Source organism: Dromaius novaehollandiae, chromosome 2, assembly GCF_036370855.1.
Source record: "Dromaius novaehollandiae isolate bDroNov1 chromosome 2, bDroNov1.hap1, whole genome shotgun sequence".
Lineage (NCBI taxonomy): Eukaryota > Metazoa > Chordata > Aves > Casuariiformes > Dromaiidae > Dromaius > Dromaius novaehollandiae.
Window position 1 is genome coordinate 40,957,382 of NC_088099.1, and position 22,575 is coordinate 40,979,956.

At 38.2% G+C, this 22,575-nt stretch overlaps 1 protein-coding gene across 2 annotated transcripts in view; it reads left to right on the top strand.

The window, feature by feature from the left end:
* Window positions 1-21,630, top strand: part of MACC1 (MET transcriptional regulator MACC1) — a 39,642-nt gene extending 18,012 nt beyond the window's left edge. For both annotated transcript variants that reach the window (XM_026105142.2, XM_026105141.2), the window contains exons 2-5: window positions 3,052-3,166; window positions 5,408-7,446; window positions 9,747-9,935; window positions 16,552-21,630. In XM_026105142.2, coding sequence (XP_025960927.2) covers window positions 3,052-3,166; window positions 5,408-7,446; window positions 9,747-9,935; window positions 16,552-16,767 — 2,559 coding nt within the window. In that variant the 3' untranslated portion in view covers window positions 16,768-21,630. The remainder of the gene's footprint in view (window positions 1-3,051; window positions 3,167-5,407; window positions 7,447-9,746; window positions 9,936-16,551) is intronic.
* The last annotated feature ends 945 nt before the right edge of the window (window positions 21,631-22,575 follow it).

Consider the following 22,575-nt stretch of genomic DNA (forward strand, 5'->3'; position numbering starts at 1 on the left):
CCTTCTCTCCTCCTCTTCCTGGCTGGCCTGTAGATGTGCTTGAGTCAGTGGGGCTCCATCAATGTGCTCTTGTATCAGGGAATGCTTTCTTGAGAGAGAGGGGCCTTATTTTTGAAAGTGTTCTTCCTTTTCGCTACCTACCTTTTCTGTCTTTGTGCTAGACTAGTGGTGAAGGTTTTAAGGAGTTCCCAAAGGGAATTTTTAGGAAATAGCTTATTCTGTTTGCAGAGATTCTTAGTGTTTATAAAACTTCTGTATGCAATGTTGTTGTCATGTCTCTGTCAATATACTCCCACCGCATATGGAGACTTTTCTTACCTGTGCTCTTGTGCTGTTTCCTCATCCTCGCTTATTGCCTCTGATTTCATATACCCATTGAAATATTTGTGCTTTGGTATTATTTTTTGTCTTATTTTTTCTATATAAAAGAACCATTCTTAGCTTAATATGTCAATTGATCAATAAATCATCAGTCAGACATCAATATTGGCAATGAATGTGCTAATATTTTAAAAGGTGGACTTGCATGGTCCAAGTGAGAATCCCACACAGATTTTCTTGTACACTTATTGAGAATTAGACTATAATCTTACATATCAAGCAGTTAAAGCATCCACAATACCTGAAATGCAAAATTCTTAGCTTGGGCTTCCATGTTTATATGATGTATTCTGTTTTAGCAACATTTTGAGATGCAGCAACAAAACAAAACTTAATTATCTGAGAAAGGAATGCATACACATTATCAAAGATACTGCGTTTTATTGTTAGAAAGAAGTGTTTTACTTTTATATGGGTATGGAATGTCAGATCTTGAAATTTCAGCTTTGTGATTAAAGAAGCATGTTACATTCCAGTTTGGTTTTGGTGAGGCATTAATAACAGAACCCAAGAACTGTTGGAGGCTGACTTTCAGTATCATCTAGACTTTAAGGCCAAAATCTGAGATTTCTGGTAGAAGTGCTTCTTAGAGAAGACATTAAAATCATGTTGTAATTCAAGTGGAGGAGGAATAAAAAATGCACAGTATAAGAATAATGATAATTGTGACTTGCATGTATTTTGCTACCCATAGTTGAAATAAATGCTTTGCAGTTTTGAGAATTGTGGACTCTAGTGTCAAAATCTCATGTTCATAGCCCTGAGAGATGGTCCCAAAGTCTAGATGTTTTTTTTTAATGGAGTTCAAATCAGTTTAGTGTCTTTCCTTGTCTTATAACAACGTATATAAGTGCAGACAGCCTGCGTAGCTATCTTTAGATGATACTTCAAAATACAAACAAAACCCTCTACCCAGATGACAGTCTCAGAAACACAAGTCCAAACACAAGATGAATAGATCTAAACTCCAGCACACATTTGAGACAAAGATTTAGTTCTTCCTTCACTTAGGTAAGGATTGGTTCCACTGAAGTCAAAGATATTATACCTGTTGATGAATGCATCTGTCATTCATCAGTAGTCATGCTCTGAATACATTTAGTAGTTTTTAATTTCAGCTGTGGCAGAGGAACCTGAAAGTCCTTGCTGCACTGTGGCAGCAGAGGTGCTGGGTAATTGTCAGGCCTAGCATCAGTCTGGCTTCCCTGCCTGTGCGCCGATCAGCATATGAGCAAATTGCCATTAGCTGAAGGTAACATACAGTGGTACGAACACAAAGTACTAATTTACACTTGCAACTGGGGGAGGGAGGATCTTTATATTAAACCATTGCACTGTGTGCAATGGAAACTGAGTCAGCCAGCTTCCAGTTTCTCATTCAGTAATGCTTTGGTATAAGGTATGCCTTCCTTTTTTCCATAACTCACCTATTAGAATTGTAACTGAAAATTCCTTTTTCTTATGGATACAGCAAAACCAGGCACAATTCATCTTTTTTGTTTTAATCATGATAGAGAGAGCTGCTTTGGTTGCAATTGCTGCTGCAGAAGTGGCAGGCAGCAATACACCAGTCCTGTGAGCAAAGCTGACTATTGTAACCAATGGATGGGCCCAAAATCTTCCCCCCTCCCCAAACCATATCTGTTAATATATCTATTTCTTGCCCCTCATCGTTTACACCCCACTACATACAGGACCAGTCAGAGGATTTAGGGAAAGTTAGTAAATGATCTCTTGGTTTATAGCACAGATTTAATAAGCTCTTCTGTGCAAGGAAGTCTAGAAGATTGCACTTGCTCCAGCTTCTGTTGCTGGGATACAGTGACTTTGGCACTTAGGACATCCAGTGCTCTTCCAAGTTGTGTGGACCTGCAACTCCTTTTCCTGGGCAGCTCAAAACAGCAGTAGACAGGGGTACCCTGAGACTCTTGCTTTGCCACTGCAATGGGTTTGCTTCTGGCTGTTTCTTTCAGCCACAGCACCTGATTTACAGTTCTCGTGCAGCCCAGTCCATGTGCAGACTGTATCAAAGAACAAAACGATTTTATAGTAGCTGGTTAAGGAAGTGGAGAGACCCAAATGTCCTTTCTTGGGCTGTTGCTGTGCTGGCATGGGTCCTGTAGAAGGGTAGTCTAAGTTATGCTTGTGAGGACCAAAAGGAAAATCTGACCTGACGTTCACTCAGGGAAGAGCATACAAAGAATAATATAGCAGAAGGGGTTAAAAATATTTTATTTTCGTCTGGTAGAGGAAGGAACAGATTTAGATCTTCCTCTTTAATGTTTCTATTCAACCTTATCTCAAAACAGGAATTAGGATTATTTATTAAAAATCCGTGTCTTCATTCAAGATATTCCGAATGGAAGTTATTGTACAATTTTCTCAGTTCCAGTTACAAGACACTTAACTGTGACTTACTGAACTTCAGTGGGGTACTGTGTTGTCCTGGGGCTGTAGCACCTGGTGTTTTTGCTGCAAACCAGATAGTAAGACTCACTGTGGACTATGATGCTCTTGGGCAGATTCCATAAATTTACTCATAAACCACAACTTCACTTGTAAGGTTTTTCATTTGTGTCACATTGCAGAAACAAAGCTCGATTATCCTTCCAGTTTCCCCTTTTTCAAACTGCATGCTTACTAATATACTGTACCTTAACTGTTTCCTAGGAGGAAAATATTTCCAGTAGTGAAATAGCTTCCTTACATGCTGGAGAGACTCCACGGAGCAGATCAGAAGGGACTCTGATTGACATGGATGACCAAGCACCTTCATCCAGCTACAGTATGCCTATTCTACTATTTTATTTACTCAGGGTTTCTACTTAGTCTGTACTTATGGAGAACTCTCAGTGGCATCAAGAGCTACAGCTATTCTGTAAACCACTGCACATCACTTCTTTTGTATTGCTTGTGTTTTGCACTAGTCCCCAGGGACATCTATGATGTCTCCAGTGTTGGAGTGCAAGGGGGCTGTCACAAGGTGACCTAGGAGTGGCATAGAAGAACTCCCTTGCCCTCTGCTAGAGCAAAAAGGGGTTAGGGGGACAGGGAGGAAAAGTTGCAGTTGCATTAACCTTACATGAAAGAAGTGCTACTTAGGGTATGTTGATAGGGGCTTGGGAAGGGGGGAAGAGGGAGTTCTTAGCCAAACTACTGAAGCTAAAATCAAAGATACATTAACTTCATTGCTATTTTAACCCCCAAATTAAGAAAATGTTCCTCTTCACAAGGCAGACATTCTCTTAGCTTTTGTACAGTAGCAGATGTGAGTAACGGTGGGCCTGGCACTTGCTGTGCAAGTCAGGCAGTGGCAATTATTTCTTTACTAACCTACTGCAACCCACTGTTACCTGTGCTGGAAGCTGACATGACAAAGAGTCCAGTCTAATGACTTGGGCTCTGCTACAGTCTTTCCTTCAGGTTCTTTTCCCAAAGAAGTATGTCCTTCAGAAAAATAGTCTAACACTTTTTGGATTAATTTATTTTTAAGAAATAAAAATGATTCTCCTTTTCCACTGGGAAATTTAAAGCAGCACAGTGTAGGGAAGGCTTTTTGGCCTGCAGGCAGAAACTATGGCCCTTTTCAGTTGGAGCTTGAGCAACCCAGCCCTGTCTGCCAGGCATCTGGCCAAGCCCAGCTGCCAGAAAGGCAAAGGGCTGGGTGGCCGGGCTCTGTTTCTCTCTGGCAGCTGACCTGGAAGGTTGTTGACGAGACAACTCCAGAGCCTTCCAGATGGGTGGCTGGGAAACTGATAAATTCCATTTGGGTTCTTCCAAACTGGAATTTTTCTGGAACTGTGGAAAAACTTCATGGTTTTGGCTCTCGGTCACAATTTGTGACAAATTGAAATTAAAAATGTACAAAATGGTTTCAATTTTTTTGGCTGAATGCACAGTCATTCTTGTGACTGAGTGATAATTAGTAACCTTGGAGATGGAAGTTACTATGGGAAAGAAAATAATGAAGATACAGGTATGCTAAAAAAAAATAGAAATGCTGAATTTCCCCTCTAAAATTAAAATCCTTTACAAAGATGTACAAAGAAGGGATGGTATAAACCTCTATGTATAAAAATAACATCAAACTGAGTGATAGAAACCCTTATGATAAAAAGTTGCAGGCATGCTGTTCAATGCAGGAATTAGAAGTCTTAAAATCAACCTCTAAACCAGGTTTTGCAAACAGTTATTAATATAAAATATGAATGAAACTTTTCAAAGGCCATCTTGTATTCACAGCAAATAGGCATTACCGTTAATAGTCAGTACTTTGATTAGAAAGCATAATTAAATATCACTTATGCACTCCTATTTGTCTGTTAAAAAGCAATCTCAGTAAAACCAGAAGACTCAAAAACATTTCTTTCTCAATTTCAAACAGTACAAGAATTCATAAGCTATACCAATCAGACTTTTAAATTAGAAGCTGTTATAACAGATTCCACTCGCATTGAGATAAATTGCAAGAGTGCCATCATCACACAGTGCATGGGCACTAGTATGAAAAGGAACCCCAAATAATACATTTACCTGTACTGGCTGCACAGTCTAAACAGGTGTTGTTTACTCTGCACAGATGTAGTCACAAATCAAAAATATCCAGTCTTTCGTAAGAGGCCAGAGATTACTGTCATTTAAGGGTTTAAACCTCACAGGACCTTAGCATACTCAAAGTCCGTTAATAGTTGTAGGAGTTAACAATGATCAGCACCTTGTAGAAGATGCTTTATATTTTTCAAGACTAATTTGTTAAAACTCTTTAATGTAAATTCCTAAATGTTACTTAGAAGTGAATACTGATACTCTTTAAAAACTTGAAGGAGAAGTTTATTAATATGTTCGTTAACAGCTTGAGCTATGTGCACTTTCGTAGGTTAAATTTAGTCACCAGTTATTCAGTTTAACGGACTTTCACCTGGAAGGGAATGGAATGGAATGTCTCATTGTCATCAGCTTTAAAAAAAAAAAAAAAAAAAAAAAAAAAAGTGCTTTAGGAAATACTTCTGTTTTCTCTTTTCAACAGATGACAGTGAAAGTAAATTGGATTTGAATATTGACTGTTCTGATGTATTCAAACATGTCCATGCTGTTTCCAAGACTAACCCTTTCTGGAATGAACTGTCAACATCCAACCCTTTCATACATGACATAGCTGCTTCAAATAGAAATGAAAATAATAAATACCTTTCTGTACTAAAAGAAAAACCCTATTTGTTCTCCAGAGTTTCTAGCAACAGGGACTCTTTGGCTTCCTCAGGTGATGAGCTAGATATTGATTGTCTTCTGAGAAAGACTTCAGCAAGAAGATCTGGACGATCCAAAAGTGTCTCTGACTTCCTGGATATTATTGATAACCAAAGACTTAATGCTCACAAGACAGCACCTCAAAAAACTGTAGTTTCAGATACAGCATGGCTTCAAAATGACCGTGAAGCCTACAGGATGGCTTGGTTGAGTCACCGACAGCTGACCCGGTCTTGTTTAGATTTAGAAACAATGAGTCATAGTCCTGGATGGGCACAAACGCAAGCTACAGATATTCATGTAGTTTGTAAACTGAATCATGAAGGGGGATCAATACAGCTACCTGACTCTGATATCAATGTTCACATCCCTATGGGCCACGTATTACCTGGAGAATACCAAGAAGTTGGTTTAAAGGCCATTCTTAACCCTCCACTATCACTTAACAATGAACTGTCTAGCACTGTAAGTCCTCTAATAGAACTTACATTAAGCAACCTCAACACAAGGGAAGCCATTTTCCTAGAAGTGAAAGTTGCAGCTGAAGTGAAGAACGATCCTCTCAGCCAAGTTATGACTGATATTGTATGCTTTTACAGTCTCAGTAAAGAAGGGCCTTTTAAGAAGTTACGGAACTGTTACTTTTATCAAGATACCATACAAGTGAAGCTAACAGACCTAAGTCGCGTGATGTATACAGTGATTGCAGTACAAGCAAATAAAATTCAGCCTCCAGCCACTAATATCTGGGACTATGTTCATAGAACTGTCTCAGTTGGAATTTATGGTCCCAAATATATTCACCCATCTTTTACAGCAGTTTTTACAGTCTTTGGTCATAACTACATTCCAAGAAAACTTACAATTTGTGATATTAAAAAGGGGGGGAAAAATATGCCCCCTGTTGTGTTTCAGCTGTGGGGAAAGCACACATTTCTGCTTGAAAAGCCACAAGATCTAAACATTTCTTTGATATCCTGTGATCCAGATTTTGAAGTGAAGATGGAAAATGAAAGCAAAAGTATTAAGGAAGAAGAACTGAAAACTGGTGAAATGGTGCACCAGCAATTCCTGTTTTCCATGCTAGGATCTGGGGAGATGCATTTCTTTGTTTTCCTTGTTCGGATTAAAGACTTAAAAAGTAGCCGAGTGATGCAGTTCTGTGTTACGACTCCTGATCCAGCTCCAAAATTAAGCGGAATTGTCAGTAGGCCAAAGCGCTTACAAAAACGCAAAGAAATCAAGTCTGCACCTTTGCTATTAATACCAACAGTTAAATATCCGAAGTTTCAAGATAAACGTTTAAACGTTAACACTTACGGAGTGGCTTTGAAAACTGTGTTACGTCAAAGTAAGATTGACTATTTGCTAGAATATTTTAAAGGGGACACAATAGCACTTCTTGGTGAAGATAAAGTAAAAGCCATTGGGCAGACTAAAATAAAAGAATGGTATGTAGGAGTTCTTAGAAGAAAGGTTGGTCTTGTACATTGCAGAAATGTAAAAGTGATTTCCAAAGAACAAGCTATGGATATTGCTGATAGTGAGCTACCAACCAGGAATCTTGTTGAACAAATTGCACTGCCATTTAAAAAACTGACTTACATCTACTCAGTCGTCTTATCTACAGTATCCGAGAATGTTTATGATTGGAGAGCTTTGGCTGACGTGCTAGGACATTCACATGTGTCATGGGATGACTTTAATGAGGCATATGTTGATAAGGAATCAGAAAGAGTTGCACATGTTGTGAAGAGGCTGAAGGAAGACTGCCATGCTAACAAAAAGAAAAGACTATTTCTTTATGAGCTCGTTGTTGTAAGTATTGCACAAACTAACTTGGTTATTGGGAACACATTGCCAAGAATCCCAAACTACTTAGTAGTAATGTCTGAGCAACAAAATGTGGTCCTTTATCCTTGTAGGAATGTTTACAAATGTGAATGCATTACTAGAAGTTGCGGACGCATATAGATGGAAAATGCATCCAGAATCTCTTTGAAAAAATAATACTTATATCAATTCATTCTAAGCAGCATTCTTAAAAATTCTAAGAACCTTGCTCATTTAGTAGATTTTTTTGAGTTTTTATATACATATATGTATATAAAATGTGTGTGTGTGTGTATATATATATATATGTATATATAGAATCATGATTGAAACAGTTGCCATGATCGTGGCAAGTGTGGCCTACCCAAGCAATTCACAATCCCAGTTTGAACTAGTTAACCTCATAGTGTGGAGCTCCAGTATTTGTCTATCTTCTCTACCATAAATTGTACATCTAAAATTGCTTTCTATATTTAAAGGAAGGAAAACCTAAGTAGTTTATTGAAGACAACATTTCTATCCATATGTGACAACTTCATAGTTAATGTTGCCACCGAAAAAAGATATTGCAAGAATTTTGGTACAGTTTTCATGGGGCTGATTTGGAAACCACTAAACAGCTTCTACATGACTCAATACTGTGACATGGGATCACACAAAAGTGTGTTTATTCTAAACACTGCCAGGTGGTAGGTTGCATTGTTAATAATCATATTTTACTATGTTCTTCTACAAATTTATACAGGAATCTGTGTGCAAATTAATTTGGAATTCAGGGTTATTCAGCACTGTCCTTGGCTCTGACTGAAAAGTATATCAGCCTATTTAGAAACGGATGAGAATTAAGTTGCTCATAGAAAGGTATAGCAAATGTATTATGAAAATGAGTATTTGAAAAATTCACGTTGTAGCATTTTATTTTTAAAGCCTTTTGGCTACCCCTGAAAAATAGTTGGAAAAAAGGAAGGCAGAGATGTTAAAGCTTTTAATTTAATACGATGTTATGAAGAACTCATTACAGAGCAGGCAAAAGGTGGGGCATAATTGGACCGACAAGAGGGCCCATTTTTAAGATGTATATGATTTGGGGCTGTGAAATGCAAATACAGCGCTCTGTTTTTGTAAAGCTAGACTTAAAGCTACCTATCATCTGTGTCACTTGTGGATAGAATTTACTGAATTTTTTTCTTTTTTATGTACTATATTCTTGACTCTCAGAGCAAAAGCAAACTGAACAGTTTCTTTCTCTCTGCTTTGCCAAAATGTATAGGGATTTGGTATTGTAGGCTATATTGTGTTTCTCAAGAGAGTGACTTCTTAAGTATTTTATTCTAGGCATGCATTACTGGTTTGGGATCTATGTTGAGTGTATTCTGGTTAGTTACATGAGACAAACATCTTGCTCACTAACAGTTCTACTGTTTGTAATGAGGATTTTTATAGAAAAATACTTTTCAGTTAAATCACACAAATGTCTGATTTCTGCAGAAATATTTGATATTAAAAATCTGTCTCTGAAAAACAAGGAAATTGTCTGGTTTTGGCTCTTGATCTTTCACTGAAAAGCTAATATTTTCAGTGGAACTTTTTTTTTTTCTGTTAATTGGGGCTGGGGGGGGGGGGGGAATTCCCCTATTATCTCATTAGCTGTGGTCCAAACAAAGAAGAAAGGAGAATGCAACATATCTGCATTTTACTTCTGGAAACCACTTTAATCCTGGAACCACTTTAATATGTTTGTTCTTAAAAGCTCACGTGGCAGGAGGGAGTTTTATGCTTGCGTTTCTGCATAATGGACAGCATATTTTAAGTTCTGCAGAAGGAGTAAATCCAAAGGTGCTGGCCAATGTAATTAATGACTTTCTGGAAAAGAAGTAGACTAAGGACTATACTTTAGTATAATTGTGCTGTAATTTCATTTTCAAGTTTCATGTTGTATTTTAAGAAGCTAAAGTTTGTGCCCCAAATGTTTTTGTTGGAGAAGAGTATTTTTCCTTCAGGATTCTTGAGCTTGGGAGGATCCATGTGACACTGGAATGCTGAAGCAGCTGAATGGCAGCTTAATTTTTTCTTAAGCTTGTGGGCATTTTTCCTATGAAATTATTGGCAACACCCTTCTGAGGGAAAACAAAAAGTATAAACAGAGTTACATATTTTCAAGAACACAAAACAGGCGAAAAGCCGTCCTGTCCACTTAGAAATGCAGATTAGAGCTATAAAAACAAATTATACTGATCTGATTGTGATTACTGGTGAAGGAACCCTAACAAATGTAATTGTTGTAGGCACTTCTGAAGATAGATTGCCAGGGATTAGTGGCACGTCTTACCCAGGACACTGTCATTTTGACTTCAGCTGTGAAGCTTGGCAGATACTGGAGGGAACTTGCAGAGAAGCTAGCCAGACTCACAAAGCAGCAAATTGAGGCTTATGAAGTACCTCATCAAGAGAAAAATGGAGAGGTAGCTCTGGAGGTAAGTCTCTGGTGTAACAGTGTGTGCACGCTTGCTCCTCTGCATGAACGAAGCCAGGATTTTTCTTCTTATTGTGTGTCCCTCTTTCCTTCTGTAGTTACTTATTTAATTTACCTTATTTAATTTGTCAGGTCTTCAATGCAAGGAGTTCTCATCATGTTTTGTTTGCAGCTATCTAAGATGTTTCTTTGAGGCCAGTTGTTCAGTGTTATCCTAACAAAATAATTTACTGTGGAGGTCCTAGTTTCTGTTTGTCCTGAGCTTCAGCTCTTTGGTCCTGTCCAAGGGCCTGTTATTGTCCTGTCCCTCTTCAATGTTCGCGTTACCTGCTCCATTCTTGGTGGGTGCTTCCTCTGTTTAGATTAACCCTTGCTCCCTTTGTCACCATCTTTTCCCTACCTGGTGTGGTTTCAAAGACAATGAGGAAGACCAGTCTGTGACTGAGCCACCCAATCACTCTTAGTACAGCTTTTGCTCTCTCCGCTGAAAGTTTACCTCTACCATTAATGGTTTTATATTCTATGTTTGTGTCAGATTTGTCACCATTTAGCTTACAAGAATTAAGAGGTTAGAGGCCTAGACACCATTTTCACCACTGTCCTCTTATTTGAACATGGCCAAATCCATGTCTTAATTTCATTTTTGTCATGCAGTTAATGCTATTTACCGTTTGTTGTAAAACATTTTGGTTATACAGAAGTATAATTTCTAAATGAAAGCTAAGCAATTGTCTTCTCAGATGTGTTTTAGTGCATACACATGTAAGGAGCAATTTAAGTACCTAAATATATCTCTAATGGTATTTTAGATGCCCAGAGGAATCCTTGGCATCTGTGTAATGTAGCGTGTTTGACACAAGCCTTAGGGTGGGCCTGCACCCACCCGCACCTGAGAGCTGAAGGGCAGACTATCCTCCCGGCACATCTCTGTCCAGACAGATGAGTTGCTTCCTGAGTTTCTCCACCCTTACTTTGTTAACACCAAAGCATGCAGTAGATGCACTGCTGCCCACAGAGTTATGTGCCAAGGACTTCTAGTAGTCTAGTCTCAGATGGGGTTTTCCCAGAGCATCCTCTCTTACCAGTTTTGCTGAATACTCAGGCAGACCTTTCTGCCTAAGGCCCTTGCCTTCAGGCTAGACTTGCCCTCTGCCTGCAGTATCTATTCTCTGACTATTGTAGATAATGCACATGATCCAACCTGAATTCCTTCTCTCTCGCACCTATTCATACATTCACAACAACTCAAGACAATTTCTTATTCTTTTTCTTTTCTTTTCTTTGTGGCTGAGTCTCCTGTTCCCTGCCAGACATATCTTCCTTTCCAGTGTCCCTAACCCACTCTGCTGTTCACCTCAGTTTTACCTGCCTTATGAGGGCTATCTAGAATTTCCTGTTCTGATTGTGAACCACCACCTCTTATTCACTTTCCATGGCTCCCCCTCTCTAGACTAATATTTGAGTAAAACTCCACACCTTCACTTTCAAGGTGCTGCACATTTCTGCAAAATTTTCTCTATCATTGTTGTTTGCAAACATTTGCTACTTCTTTGATCTTGCTTTTCTCTTTGGGCTATTTCATGTACTTTTTTAGACTGTTCTGAGTGCACTGTTTGTGCCTGGATGCATCTTCTTTCTTAAAATGTTTTCTCATAAAACTCTCAGCTCCACCAATCCATAGCCTACTACTTTCTTTTCAGTGAAAAATCACTGTTATTAGCTCTATTTTTGCACTATCTCATTATAAAATACTAAAATCAAAAAGAATGCGAATGCTTGTCAGTTTCATTGTGTTTGGGTTTTTTTAACCTGTTGTGTAGTGCCTAGTCCAATTTCCCAGGCTTTGCATATTAAGCTGTTGGCATGTGTGTGACAAAATCTCAGCTTTCTGAAGCAGGAATTATAGACCTGAATTATACCTGAACAATATGTGATTCCATTAATCTCCGTGGTATTTGGAAATGTTTTCTCCATAGCTAACAGACAGCAGAAACAAAATAATCTTAAATCTCTTTTTTCCAATACCTTACTCATTTACACACACATACACACACACACACATACACACACACACTTTTACTTTGCATTTAAATAGGTGCCCATTTCCATGAAGCCCATTTTATACAGGATGTTTGTGTTATGAAAATGAAAAACTTAAGCAAAGCTAAAAAGCTGAAACACAGCTTTTTTGTGTCTGAACTGTAAAAATTGTAAGTTACACCAGTGGCCATCGAAAATGAAATTCCCTTTGAAATCAGTGTAGTAATGTGCACTGTTAAAGACCCTCTGCCGTATGCCTTCAGTTGTGAAAGTGCAGTCTGTTACTACCAATTTTCTCCATCACAACAATCGTTGATCAACAGAAAGCTATCTGCATGAATGGTGCTGTTTACCATTCTTTCAACTGCTGTTTATTATTGCATACCAAGTTAATAATTTGCCCAAATTGGTAATGGACAAGCAGGGAGGAAGTCTCAGTATGACCCAAACTTAATATAAAATGATGAAATGATTTCCCTGAACAGAATTTAAAGTCTACACAGGTTTCCTAGTTTAACTGATTGTATTATTGCTCTGTCGTCTAAGCAGTCCTGCTGCAAAACAAGTTTTCCTTTAAGGTGTGATAAACAGTTACACCCAGAATTCAGTTTCTGTAACTGAACTGGAATGCAGAGAAAATATAAACAGTTAGCATGTTTTCATCAGGAGATAATAAGAATACCGTCTAAGATTTCAAATGAGTGATACTGGTCTCTCATTTGCATGGCAACATGTGTATTTAGGCACCAGTGAGACTATGAATTTGATAGGACATCCAAATCTTACAGAGAAATTACCACTTATTTATATGTTGCACTATGCACATCATTATCTCGTGCCAAGCGACCCTCAGTTATCTCATGATCTTATCCTCTCTTTGGCAATAGTGACATCATATGAAAAGGCGTGAGTCAATTGTTGATGCAACATCCATATAAACAAACATGATCAATACTAAACATTTGCTATGAAACAACAGAACTAGTTGCATAAAAAGTGTTTCTCTGCCTCTCCAAAGGAACTGCCCTCCTCTGCCCCTAAAATAACCAGTCTGCTGCCTCAAACACACCATTCTTTTATTTTCAAGAGATTTTTACATTCTTTTTGTAATAAACCACTTCCAAGATTTCCCTCTTTTCAGTGACAGTAGCTGCTGCTAGAATATAGTAGTCATATTCCTCATAAAAATGGCAAAATTAGAGCACACTATTTTTAAGAGCACATTCAACAAGCAAACAGAAACATCAGCATTTTGCTTTATTTTTATTTCACTTCTCAAGGCCCAGGATGGGCCCACGAGTCTTGTAGCAGTGCTTGTCCACACAGGTGTAAATTTAAAGCAGACTAGGTATCTAGCACAGGTATCTCACATGAATGCTCAGCATCCTCACTGTCCTGTGAATCTAAGCCTAAATTTCAGTGCTTTCTACTGACCCCTAAACTCTGGTGGATTGACCTCTATATATGGGAAGCATTGTAATCCACTTCTGTTTATAAAGTGCTTCATGGTTATTGTTCATCAGGAGGGTGAATGTAGCTACTATACTGTAATTCACACCTGTGTGGACAAGCCCACAAAGCTGTTACAAGGTTAGCACTGGTCTGACTGCTTATTGCACAGTGATTGCTAATCGTGATATTTACTTAGTGAGTATAAAAGAATCCTCATTAAAAGCATCTTATTGCAGTCTTCAGTTTTCTAATAGAAATGCTTTCTCATTCATAATGGTGTTGGTCTGAAAAGAAGAAAACAAGCAGACATGGGGGAGTAATAAGTTTTGACTAATTATTGATAGTTATCTGAAAATATTCACCACTTCTTTACTCAAAGGCTATTCTATCATCAAGAGGTTTATCTGGTTGAAGAATGTTGCTACTGTTAATATTTTTCTTAGCAGGAGAAATTTCCTCTCAAATGATCACATAAGCAACCTGAGATGCATGCAATCGGTGGCTAGCTTTTGAAGTGCTTTTCATCAGTAAATTCCAAATCACTTTACAGAGTATGCAGGTATCATTATTACCTACTCAGCTGAGGTAGTGGGAGCAGAGGGAAAACTCGGGCACAAAGCTCTGAGATGTGACTTTCACAGCATGCTGCAGTGATTTAGTTTTTTGCCTAAAATCTGCTTTGATGTAATTCAGGAATGTCAAGCACAATTCAAGTCAGCCTTTGCATTAGTGCGCATGGATGTGGAGAAGGATGTGCGCTACGAGCCTGATTTGGAGTGCTAGTTATGTGTGATAAGCACGTAGATTACTGCTGAGTTAATAATGCATTGCTGATGACCACTTTATAAAGCTTTTTATTTTTTATTTATTTATTTTTTATTCCCATCACCACCACCCCCAGGAAAAATATACAGTTGTGCTAGAGGAGAAGAAAGCTAGGTTTGTGTCTTAGGCATATTTGAGACAGATCTCTGATTGTGCAGTGTCAAACTGACCTTCAGCGTAAATCAAAGCACAGCATCTTATAGTACTCGCTATTGTCTTTTCACAAACTAGTGAAGATCACCAGATAGACTGCTGAAGTCCCAAACACTTCAGATAACCTGGTCCAACAGAAATGAGAGGAAAGGAAGCAGGAGACAGAGAAAAGGCATAGCCAGCGTTAGAAGATCAGGAAATCCCAGATTCTCCTGTTGGCTACCGTGGTTATGAAGGTAGGAGTAGGAATAGAGCAGCTTTCTACTCCCAGCACAAATGCCCCAGTGGTTAGCTCCTTTATTTTATTAAAATTTAAAATATATTGGAATAACTACTATTTTCAGCAATACATTACAAAATCTTAATTTTATTTTTTCCTGTTATCAGACAGGATATGTTTGAAAAAAAATCATCATTCTCCCTCTCTCCACCACTTTACTTTTTTTTCTTCTTTTTGCAAAACAGACTTAGTTAAAGCCAGTAGAGGCAGCTGGCACCATTCATTCTGGGTAAATGAAGATATGCTTCCCTCCTTTAGCAAGCTAAAATGACAGACTTCACTGTCATAGTGCACAGGCACTTTTTATGGCTCAAACCAAAGGCAGAAACCAGACTAATAAGTCTGTGAAACACACTGCTGGGGAGACGAGTTGGGGTGGTCCTGCCCCCCCGCTCCCCCCAAGGTTGGGGAGGGTAAGGCAACAGAAGTTGAGGGAGATGGTTACAGGAACTATGGTAGAGTGGATCCTGGAATAAACTAAGAGGTTTTAGCCTGGATCTGGAGAGAAGCTCGGAACTGTGAGCAGACAGACTTTTACCTGCTACTTGATTCTGCTAGTAATCAAGGAAATAGAGCTTTATATTGTGTATTATTTTAAAAGTAATAGTATTAAATCAAATAAATAACCAATTTCCTCCTGCATTATCCTTCAAAATCATGAAACCTGCTTTTCCATTAAAAAGGGAAAGCAATGTTTAAAAAAACTTTTAAAATTAAGAGACTTCTTGGTTGCTTCTATGTGTATATATACATGTACACACATCACTCCATATGCTTATATAACTATACATAATTGTATTTCTCTTACTACAGCAAAAGCCAATACCTTTGGGAAAGTCATAGGTTCCTTTGTGGCTTTATGCATCATCCATGCAATTTCCAATTAAACTGCAGTCTGCAGAACCTTTATTGCTGATGTGGAGTAGCAAACTAGAAAGCAGATAGCCCAAGTTAAATTTGCAGAAGCAGCAGCTGGGAAAACAATCTTTTTTGTTTGTAAACTGAACAAACTTACTCTGGACATCAGCACTTTGAAAGATATAAGGCCAGCTTGGTAGCTGAATCTTTCTGTCATAGCTTAATTAATGTCACTAGATTATTGACAAATTACATCTGCTACAGATATGCTCTGTATTTGTTAGTCATAAAATAAACATACAGTAATTTGAAGTGAGGAGCACTGGTAACCTGTTTTTTCAATTTCTTTGTTTCTTATAGGACAGTTTTTGAAAAACATGTCCTGATTTTAAGTTAATTATCAATGCTTTTAACTCTCCTGCTCTTGTTGTTGTTCTGGTTGTTATTATTTTAAACAGAGGTTTTATAGACAGATCCAGTCTTCCTGCTGCTGTTACCAGAAATCACTTTTGTAAAGACAAGAAGCATATTTAAAAGTTATAGGCAGTAATGCAGTAGGGGTACAGTATGATGTTGATTAACGAGACAAAGTGAGATATTAGCCATCAAAAGTACAATCAAACTCCAGATTAGCAAACTGCTGTTAAGTGATTGCATCACAAAAATGACCAGGGGAAAAAGTGTTTTCCTTCTGTCTGCTGTGCTTTGTGTTATACTTTCTGACATATATATATATAGACTTGGTGATAGTCATCTGAAAGAAGATTTTGTTTTTTCAATGATTTATTGTGCTAAAAATTCAAGAATTTAATAGAAATGAAGTGTATAAGGTTGCTGGAAATTTTATATGAACATGTCATATATGATAAAGTATTTCAGTGTGGTTAAGGATCAAACTTTCTTTTTTTTCTTTTGTGAGACTTTTCTACTACTGCAAAGATTGAGCTTTTTTTACCCCCCACAATAATTCAATTTCTGCAACTAAACTTTTCTGTTTCTCACTTTGCAGATGATGTGGAAACCTGCATATGACTTTCTGTACACATGGGCTGCCCATTACGGAGATAGTTACAGAGATGTCTTACAAGACCTGCAATCGGCTTTGGACAAAATGAAAAACCCTGTAACAAAACATTGGCGAGAGTTGACTGGAACTTTGATTCTTGTGAACTGCATGGATGTTTTAAGGGCAAGTGCTTTCTCCACAAAGGAGGAAGAAGAATAGAGCACCAAGTTATTTTCTGGAAAATCCCTTGGGAACTATACTGATGATTTTTGTTTGTTTGTTTGTTTCAGTTATGCTTACAAAAAAGGACAGAGCACAGTTCATTTTACCTGTGTTCATGCTGCATCTAGCCCCCCAGGCCTCAGCTGCAGCTACCTGAGATCCTGAGAGCCTGAGACAGACCTTGCCAGTGGCTGCTGAATAGGTCTTTGAGAAACAGTGGGGATTAAACTAGTGAGGCCAGCAGAAATAATTTGAGTTCTAAGAACTGATTTCTAAAAGGAGCTACTTCTGATTGCACTGACTTCTGGCCGGAGATCAGTTTTATGAAAAGAGTCATGCATGGACGAGTTCAGCCCATGAGACATAGGTTTACATTTCCAGTGGGGCATTCAAATCTAAATCCGTGATTTTCATTGGTGCCAGAAGCTCTTGACTGCAAGTCAATGGGAGCAGGGTAGCCTAAAAAACCCATAGGTTTCTTCTGTCCTCAACTGGGACAAAATTCATATTCTCATAAAACAGGAATTCAAGCAGTTATTTAGACCTGGAAAAATATAGATGGGCTGTTCAGTCCTTTCAAAACAGTTTCTAGTGGATTTTTTTTTTTTGAGACTCCAAGACAGAAACAGGCAATTTATTGATCAAAATGGTTGTTTATTGAGGTGGTTGAAGAGGTTTTGTCCCTCTTTCCACACCAGCAAATCTGCCTAGATTCTGCACAGTGGAAATTTAGTAAGCCTTTTTAAGTACATTGTTCTTCTGTCTGATCACTTGCTTATTATTACTCCGTTATTACGTAGGGAAGGATGGCTTGGTCAGTACAAAGACTGTAGACAGTTCGTATACACTTCTGTTCATCATTCTTTTCTACATTATTGTATGAAAAATATGGGAGGCAGCTATTTTCTAAAAAAAAACAACCCCCCCCCCAAACTAACAGTGGGGTGCATTTTAGATTCATTTTTTTTAATACAGCAGTTAATTCCCATTAGTCATATGCTCTAAAATAACCCTGCTTGTCAGTAAATCTTGTGATTAGAAAATATAAATGCAGAGAATGCAAGTTGAATAACAGTCACAGTCTAACTGACTTTCTTTTAATTTTTTAACATAAGCTTCTAAATAAATTATTAGTTAAAAGGTAACTCTAAAAGGTAAAGCCATTTTGAGTATCTTTAATCAAGGTTCATTGAGAAACATCAGCAAACAGCTGTCATTCTGCTCATGACAACCAGCTGAAAAGAAAATTGATGTTCTGCCATCACTTCTAGTTGACAAGACAAAGACAGATTCTTTCTGGACTACCACAAAATAGTAGAATTTCAGCCCAGAACTTGTGCTTCAGTTGTTTTCTGTCGTTAGTTGATCTCTGTTCGGGAGGAAGGTTTTGTGATTCTAAAACAAAATAGAACATTTAACCCCCCCCCCCCCCCCGCCTCTTTTCCTCTACCTGCTTTCTTTTCTAATTTAATTAAGCTTTTCCAAAGCATTTATGGCTAAAGAAAGAGGCTGAGGAAAGAGCACTTGTTCCAGTAAATGGAAAACTCACTCACCAACCAACAGATCCTTAACCATCAGGGCATGACTGAATTAGCATGCATGCAAGTCATCTGGCTTCGATAGACTTGCTCCTGATGTGCAACAGGAAGGGGAATTCAGCGCACAAAACATTGTATTTGTTGATCAAGAAAAGATGGAGAAAGAGTCAGATTATCTGAAATCTCTGTTTCAGGTACTAGCACCTATTTGATATCTTGCCCTGTGCAGTTTTGAAAAGAGCTTCAGAGAAAATATAAAATGACATTCTCTTAGTACCGTATATGTTCATGTAGAGACGAGCACTTCCTCTCTGCTTGCTTGCAGGGAGAAAATGTCTGTTCTCTTTCTCTGTTGTGCTGCTGGGTAAGGAAAAGGTGCATGCTATTTCCTTTTAAAGTACACTTTAAAGTATTAAAAATCAAAATATTGTTAATATTATAAATAAAATTTAAAATTACAAATTCAACTAAAGTTATTTAAAAAATAATATTTACTAGGAAAAACTGCATATTCTCAGGGGAACATTTTTGTTTGAACTATAGCTGCTGCTCATAGCAGAATCACAACTTGAATGAGATTTTGCAACGGTACAACAGATTACAGGCCCTGTCCCAGCATTGAACTGCAAGGAAATACTTTTTTGGCTTCCTGCAAGCAGACATATTTGAGCAGGTCCCATAAATATCTTTCAGCTTCACCATATTCTCTTGCCAGAAAATCCTCTTCAAGCGAGGCAGGCTATTCTGTCTTTACTTAAAACCCTGTTAAGCTACCATTTTTCCTCTGGCTGCAACAGCTGAGCAACTCAGCTTGCTTCTGCTTCTGTGGACATGTCTTTGCTGCTATACTATTCTTGCACCTTTAATACCACTACTCAATGTTTACTGCATGCCCTATTGAAAAAAAAAAAGTAGTCTCTTAATAATAAGAACAGGAAAATACAAAACTGAATTACAAGTCAAAATGAGGAAATGTTGCCAGAAGCTACCCATTCCTGGCTGTGTGATTCTACCCAATATGATGGACAAGCTGCCCAAAGCCACGTCTGAAGGACAGTTCAGACTGAGAAAGTGGATTGTGATCAGGGATTCATGAAGAAAAGTGTTTGGAGAGCAGAAGCTGGGTGCCCATCAGTCTCAAGGCCAGATCCTTTCGTTGCTGTGAAACAGCAGCAAAGATGTCTCTGCCTTGAACAAGAGTTGAATTTGGCCTCATAGATATAGAAAATATTGACTTAGTGAGTCAGTGTTCTCTCTAGCATGAAATATGCAGCTGGTCCTCCAAGTATATGTCTTTAAAAGGGAATTTATATCTGTCTGTGTAGTTGTGCTGTATGCTGGAGTCTTTGTGAACTTTGGTTGCTAATTGCATTCCCCATCCTTTGCTATAAGCTTCTGCTTATATGAATGAAATGTGCACTCGTGCAATATTCTGTTTACTTTAGCAGCCCACACTGGATATAAAAAAATAGGTATTAAAAACCTATATTTTATTTATTGCTCTAGTATTCAAAACCGCAAAATGCCAGCTGAGAGTTGAAGCAGCTGCACTCAGCAGCAACACACAGCTAGGAGCACATGGCTTTGGTAAACACACTCTGTTCTTGACCTTTTCTCCTTTCCTCCCACCCTGTCAAGAGAGAACAGCTTTCCCATGAGCCTGCACACATACCTCCTTGCTTTTCTGCAAAGAGGGGTAAGATTAACAGCTCCTGGGGAGGAGACAAGGAAAAATACCAGCTCCTGGTCCTAGCCTTAAGTGACCCTTCAGTCTTAGGTTTCCCAGTTTTTCTTGCCAGCACAGCCTGGGGAAGAGAGCTGTCAGCCCGTTCCATTGCCCTTTGTATATATAGGTAGAAAAAAGTGTCAACCATCCATCGAAGATCGGAATGGCTAAGTTCTTTAAACAACCAAGCAAAAAACTTAGGAGCATGCCAACTGCCTCATCACTTCACCTGCCAGTGAAAACTGGAGGAAGTATTCCTTCTGGTCTGGCTGCCCTCACCCCTGGCTGGGGCAGGCACATTCCACAGTGCGCAGCAATAAGAAAAGTCCTGCTGTCACTCACACTAGAAATGCTGTTTCTTTTCATTGAAATTAGAAGCCCTTCCTGTTATTACAGTGCAGAGGCATCTCAGCTCCATGCCATTTAATGGCACAGTGCAGTGACATATTTCTAAACTAATAGCTGTCAAAACAAGAGAGAAAAGACAAATTATTCCCCCATATCAGTTCCAGCCCTGAGCTGGGTTTGGGGAAGGTTTCAGTTCCCTAGGTTTCAATTCCTGGGTGCTGTTTTGGAAAGCAGAAGGATGGGGAAGGAAATGAAAGTTTCCTGTGAAATATAAGTAAATGGCTAGTCGACAAGCCAGTCTATGGAGATGCGCAAAGCAGCAGAACAGATGCCAGGAGCAAGCTACAGGGTCAATGCTGCGTAGCACGTTCTTCAGGGAATCATCCAGGGAATGACATGGAGGCATCAGCCTCCATCTTCCTATCAAGGCCAGAGAAGTGGAGAGAGCTGGGTAAGTGTCTCTCTTAAGTCATTTCTGTGAAAATGTCTGGCTTTCACAAATTATGCTTTAAAACCTAACCTGTGTGAAAACTAATAACCAAGCATCTCCTGAGAAGCAACTCTATTTCTTGTTTCGAGGTAATTCTGAACACCTATTTCTGAAGTACCTCTGAATTCATTCTCAGTAAGCAATCAGGCCAACAATCATTTAAACAATAGACTATGGTTTAGAAGTGCAGATTGTAATACCATGTTCCCAGCTAAACTTCATGAACCTGGTTCTTCTTCAGCTAACAGCTTGTGTCAGCCATCATGGACAGTTGAAGCAAATATGGATACAAAGCTTTACTATTTTGTTCTGTTTCTGTTGTAGCTATGAAAAATGCTCATGAAGATAATGCAATGGAGGGTAAGTGGTTTGGATTTTTTTCTTCCCTAGGAAGAACATGTAGCAAATGGTACTCTGCACTTGATTTCTTCTTCTCACTTCTAACTCATTAACCAATAATAACCCCAGTATACTTTAGTGTGAGAGAGCAAGCAGTGTATTAAAGTCTCTGGAGGTATTTAAAAAAAATGTTAGTCCAGTGAAGGTGATATCCTTTGCTACTTAGTAGTTCTTGTGCTGTCAATAAATGGCTACAGACACTATGGGATGTAGTCCTTCAAATAATCTGGAGACTATTCTTAGTATAGAAAATGTGATTTTATATTTACTGTCAAACTATATGTATTATCTATTTTTTTAACTTACAGTATATATTTTTAAACATAATAAACATGGGAAAATGATATTGTCCACTGGAATCCTTGTATGGATTTTATTGTACACTTGTAAGACAAAGAAGACAAGGAGAATAGGTGAACAATGATGGTTCTGTTAATACCAGGGAAATGCGTAATGCCTGCACACATGGTTTTCTTGTGTCTGTTAAAAATAGGAATATACACTGCTTTTAGCCTCTTATAAGCAAAAGTAACTTCTTATATTACTTCCTAAAAGAACAGAATTAACTCATTTTTGTGACAGAGCCATTTGTGGAGCTTGCTGGGGAAGGAAGGCCTTGTCACATGAATACGTTCCAGAATGTTTTATTTTTTGTTACAGAATTGTGAAAGTAAGTTTGAAGGGGTGAATCTTTGTCTGAAAATGTCGGTCAAAACTAGCATGACTTCTGAATCTTCAGAGGAGAGAAATAATACTGCTGGTTCGTTTCAATTACCCATTCATTTCAGTTTTCTCCAATCAAGTTGTATACCAGCTCCCGATTTGTTCCTAAAGAACCTTCAGTAAAGAACCTTTTCTTGTCCAGGAATACTGACTATATCTTGAAGCCTAAATTTATCATGAGGATTTCAATTTAAAAATAAGTAATAGGAATTACTATATTGACTGGTGTGTTTACATATTCATTCTAAATCTCAGGTTTTAAAATGTGAATGAGCTGGTCTGTGAAGAATAAGGATGGCAGCACAATAGTCTCAAGAGACCAGACAAAGATGAGGTGCGTTCAGCTACATCCTACAACTACATAATTTTAAACATTACATTTGTGGTAAATTCAGAACAAGATATAAAATCTAGCCTTGTCAAATAGAATACACTGAGAACAAAGAAAACCAGGAATGACATGGAGGAAGTGAACAAGCAGTGACTATTCAGTATGTCTCATAACAATGAAGTTTTCAGGCAATGGGTTTAAAAATAAGCTAAAGTACTGTTTCATACAGGGTGAAATTGTGGAATGCGTT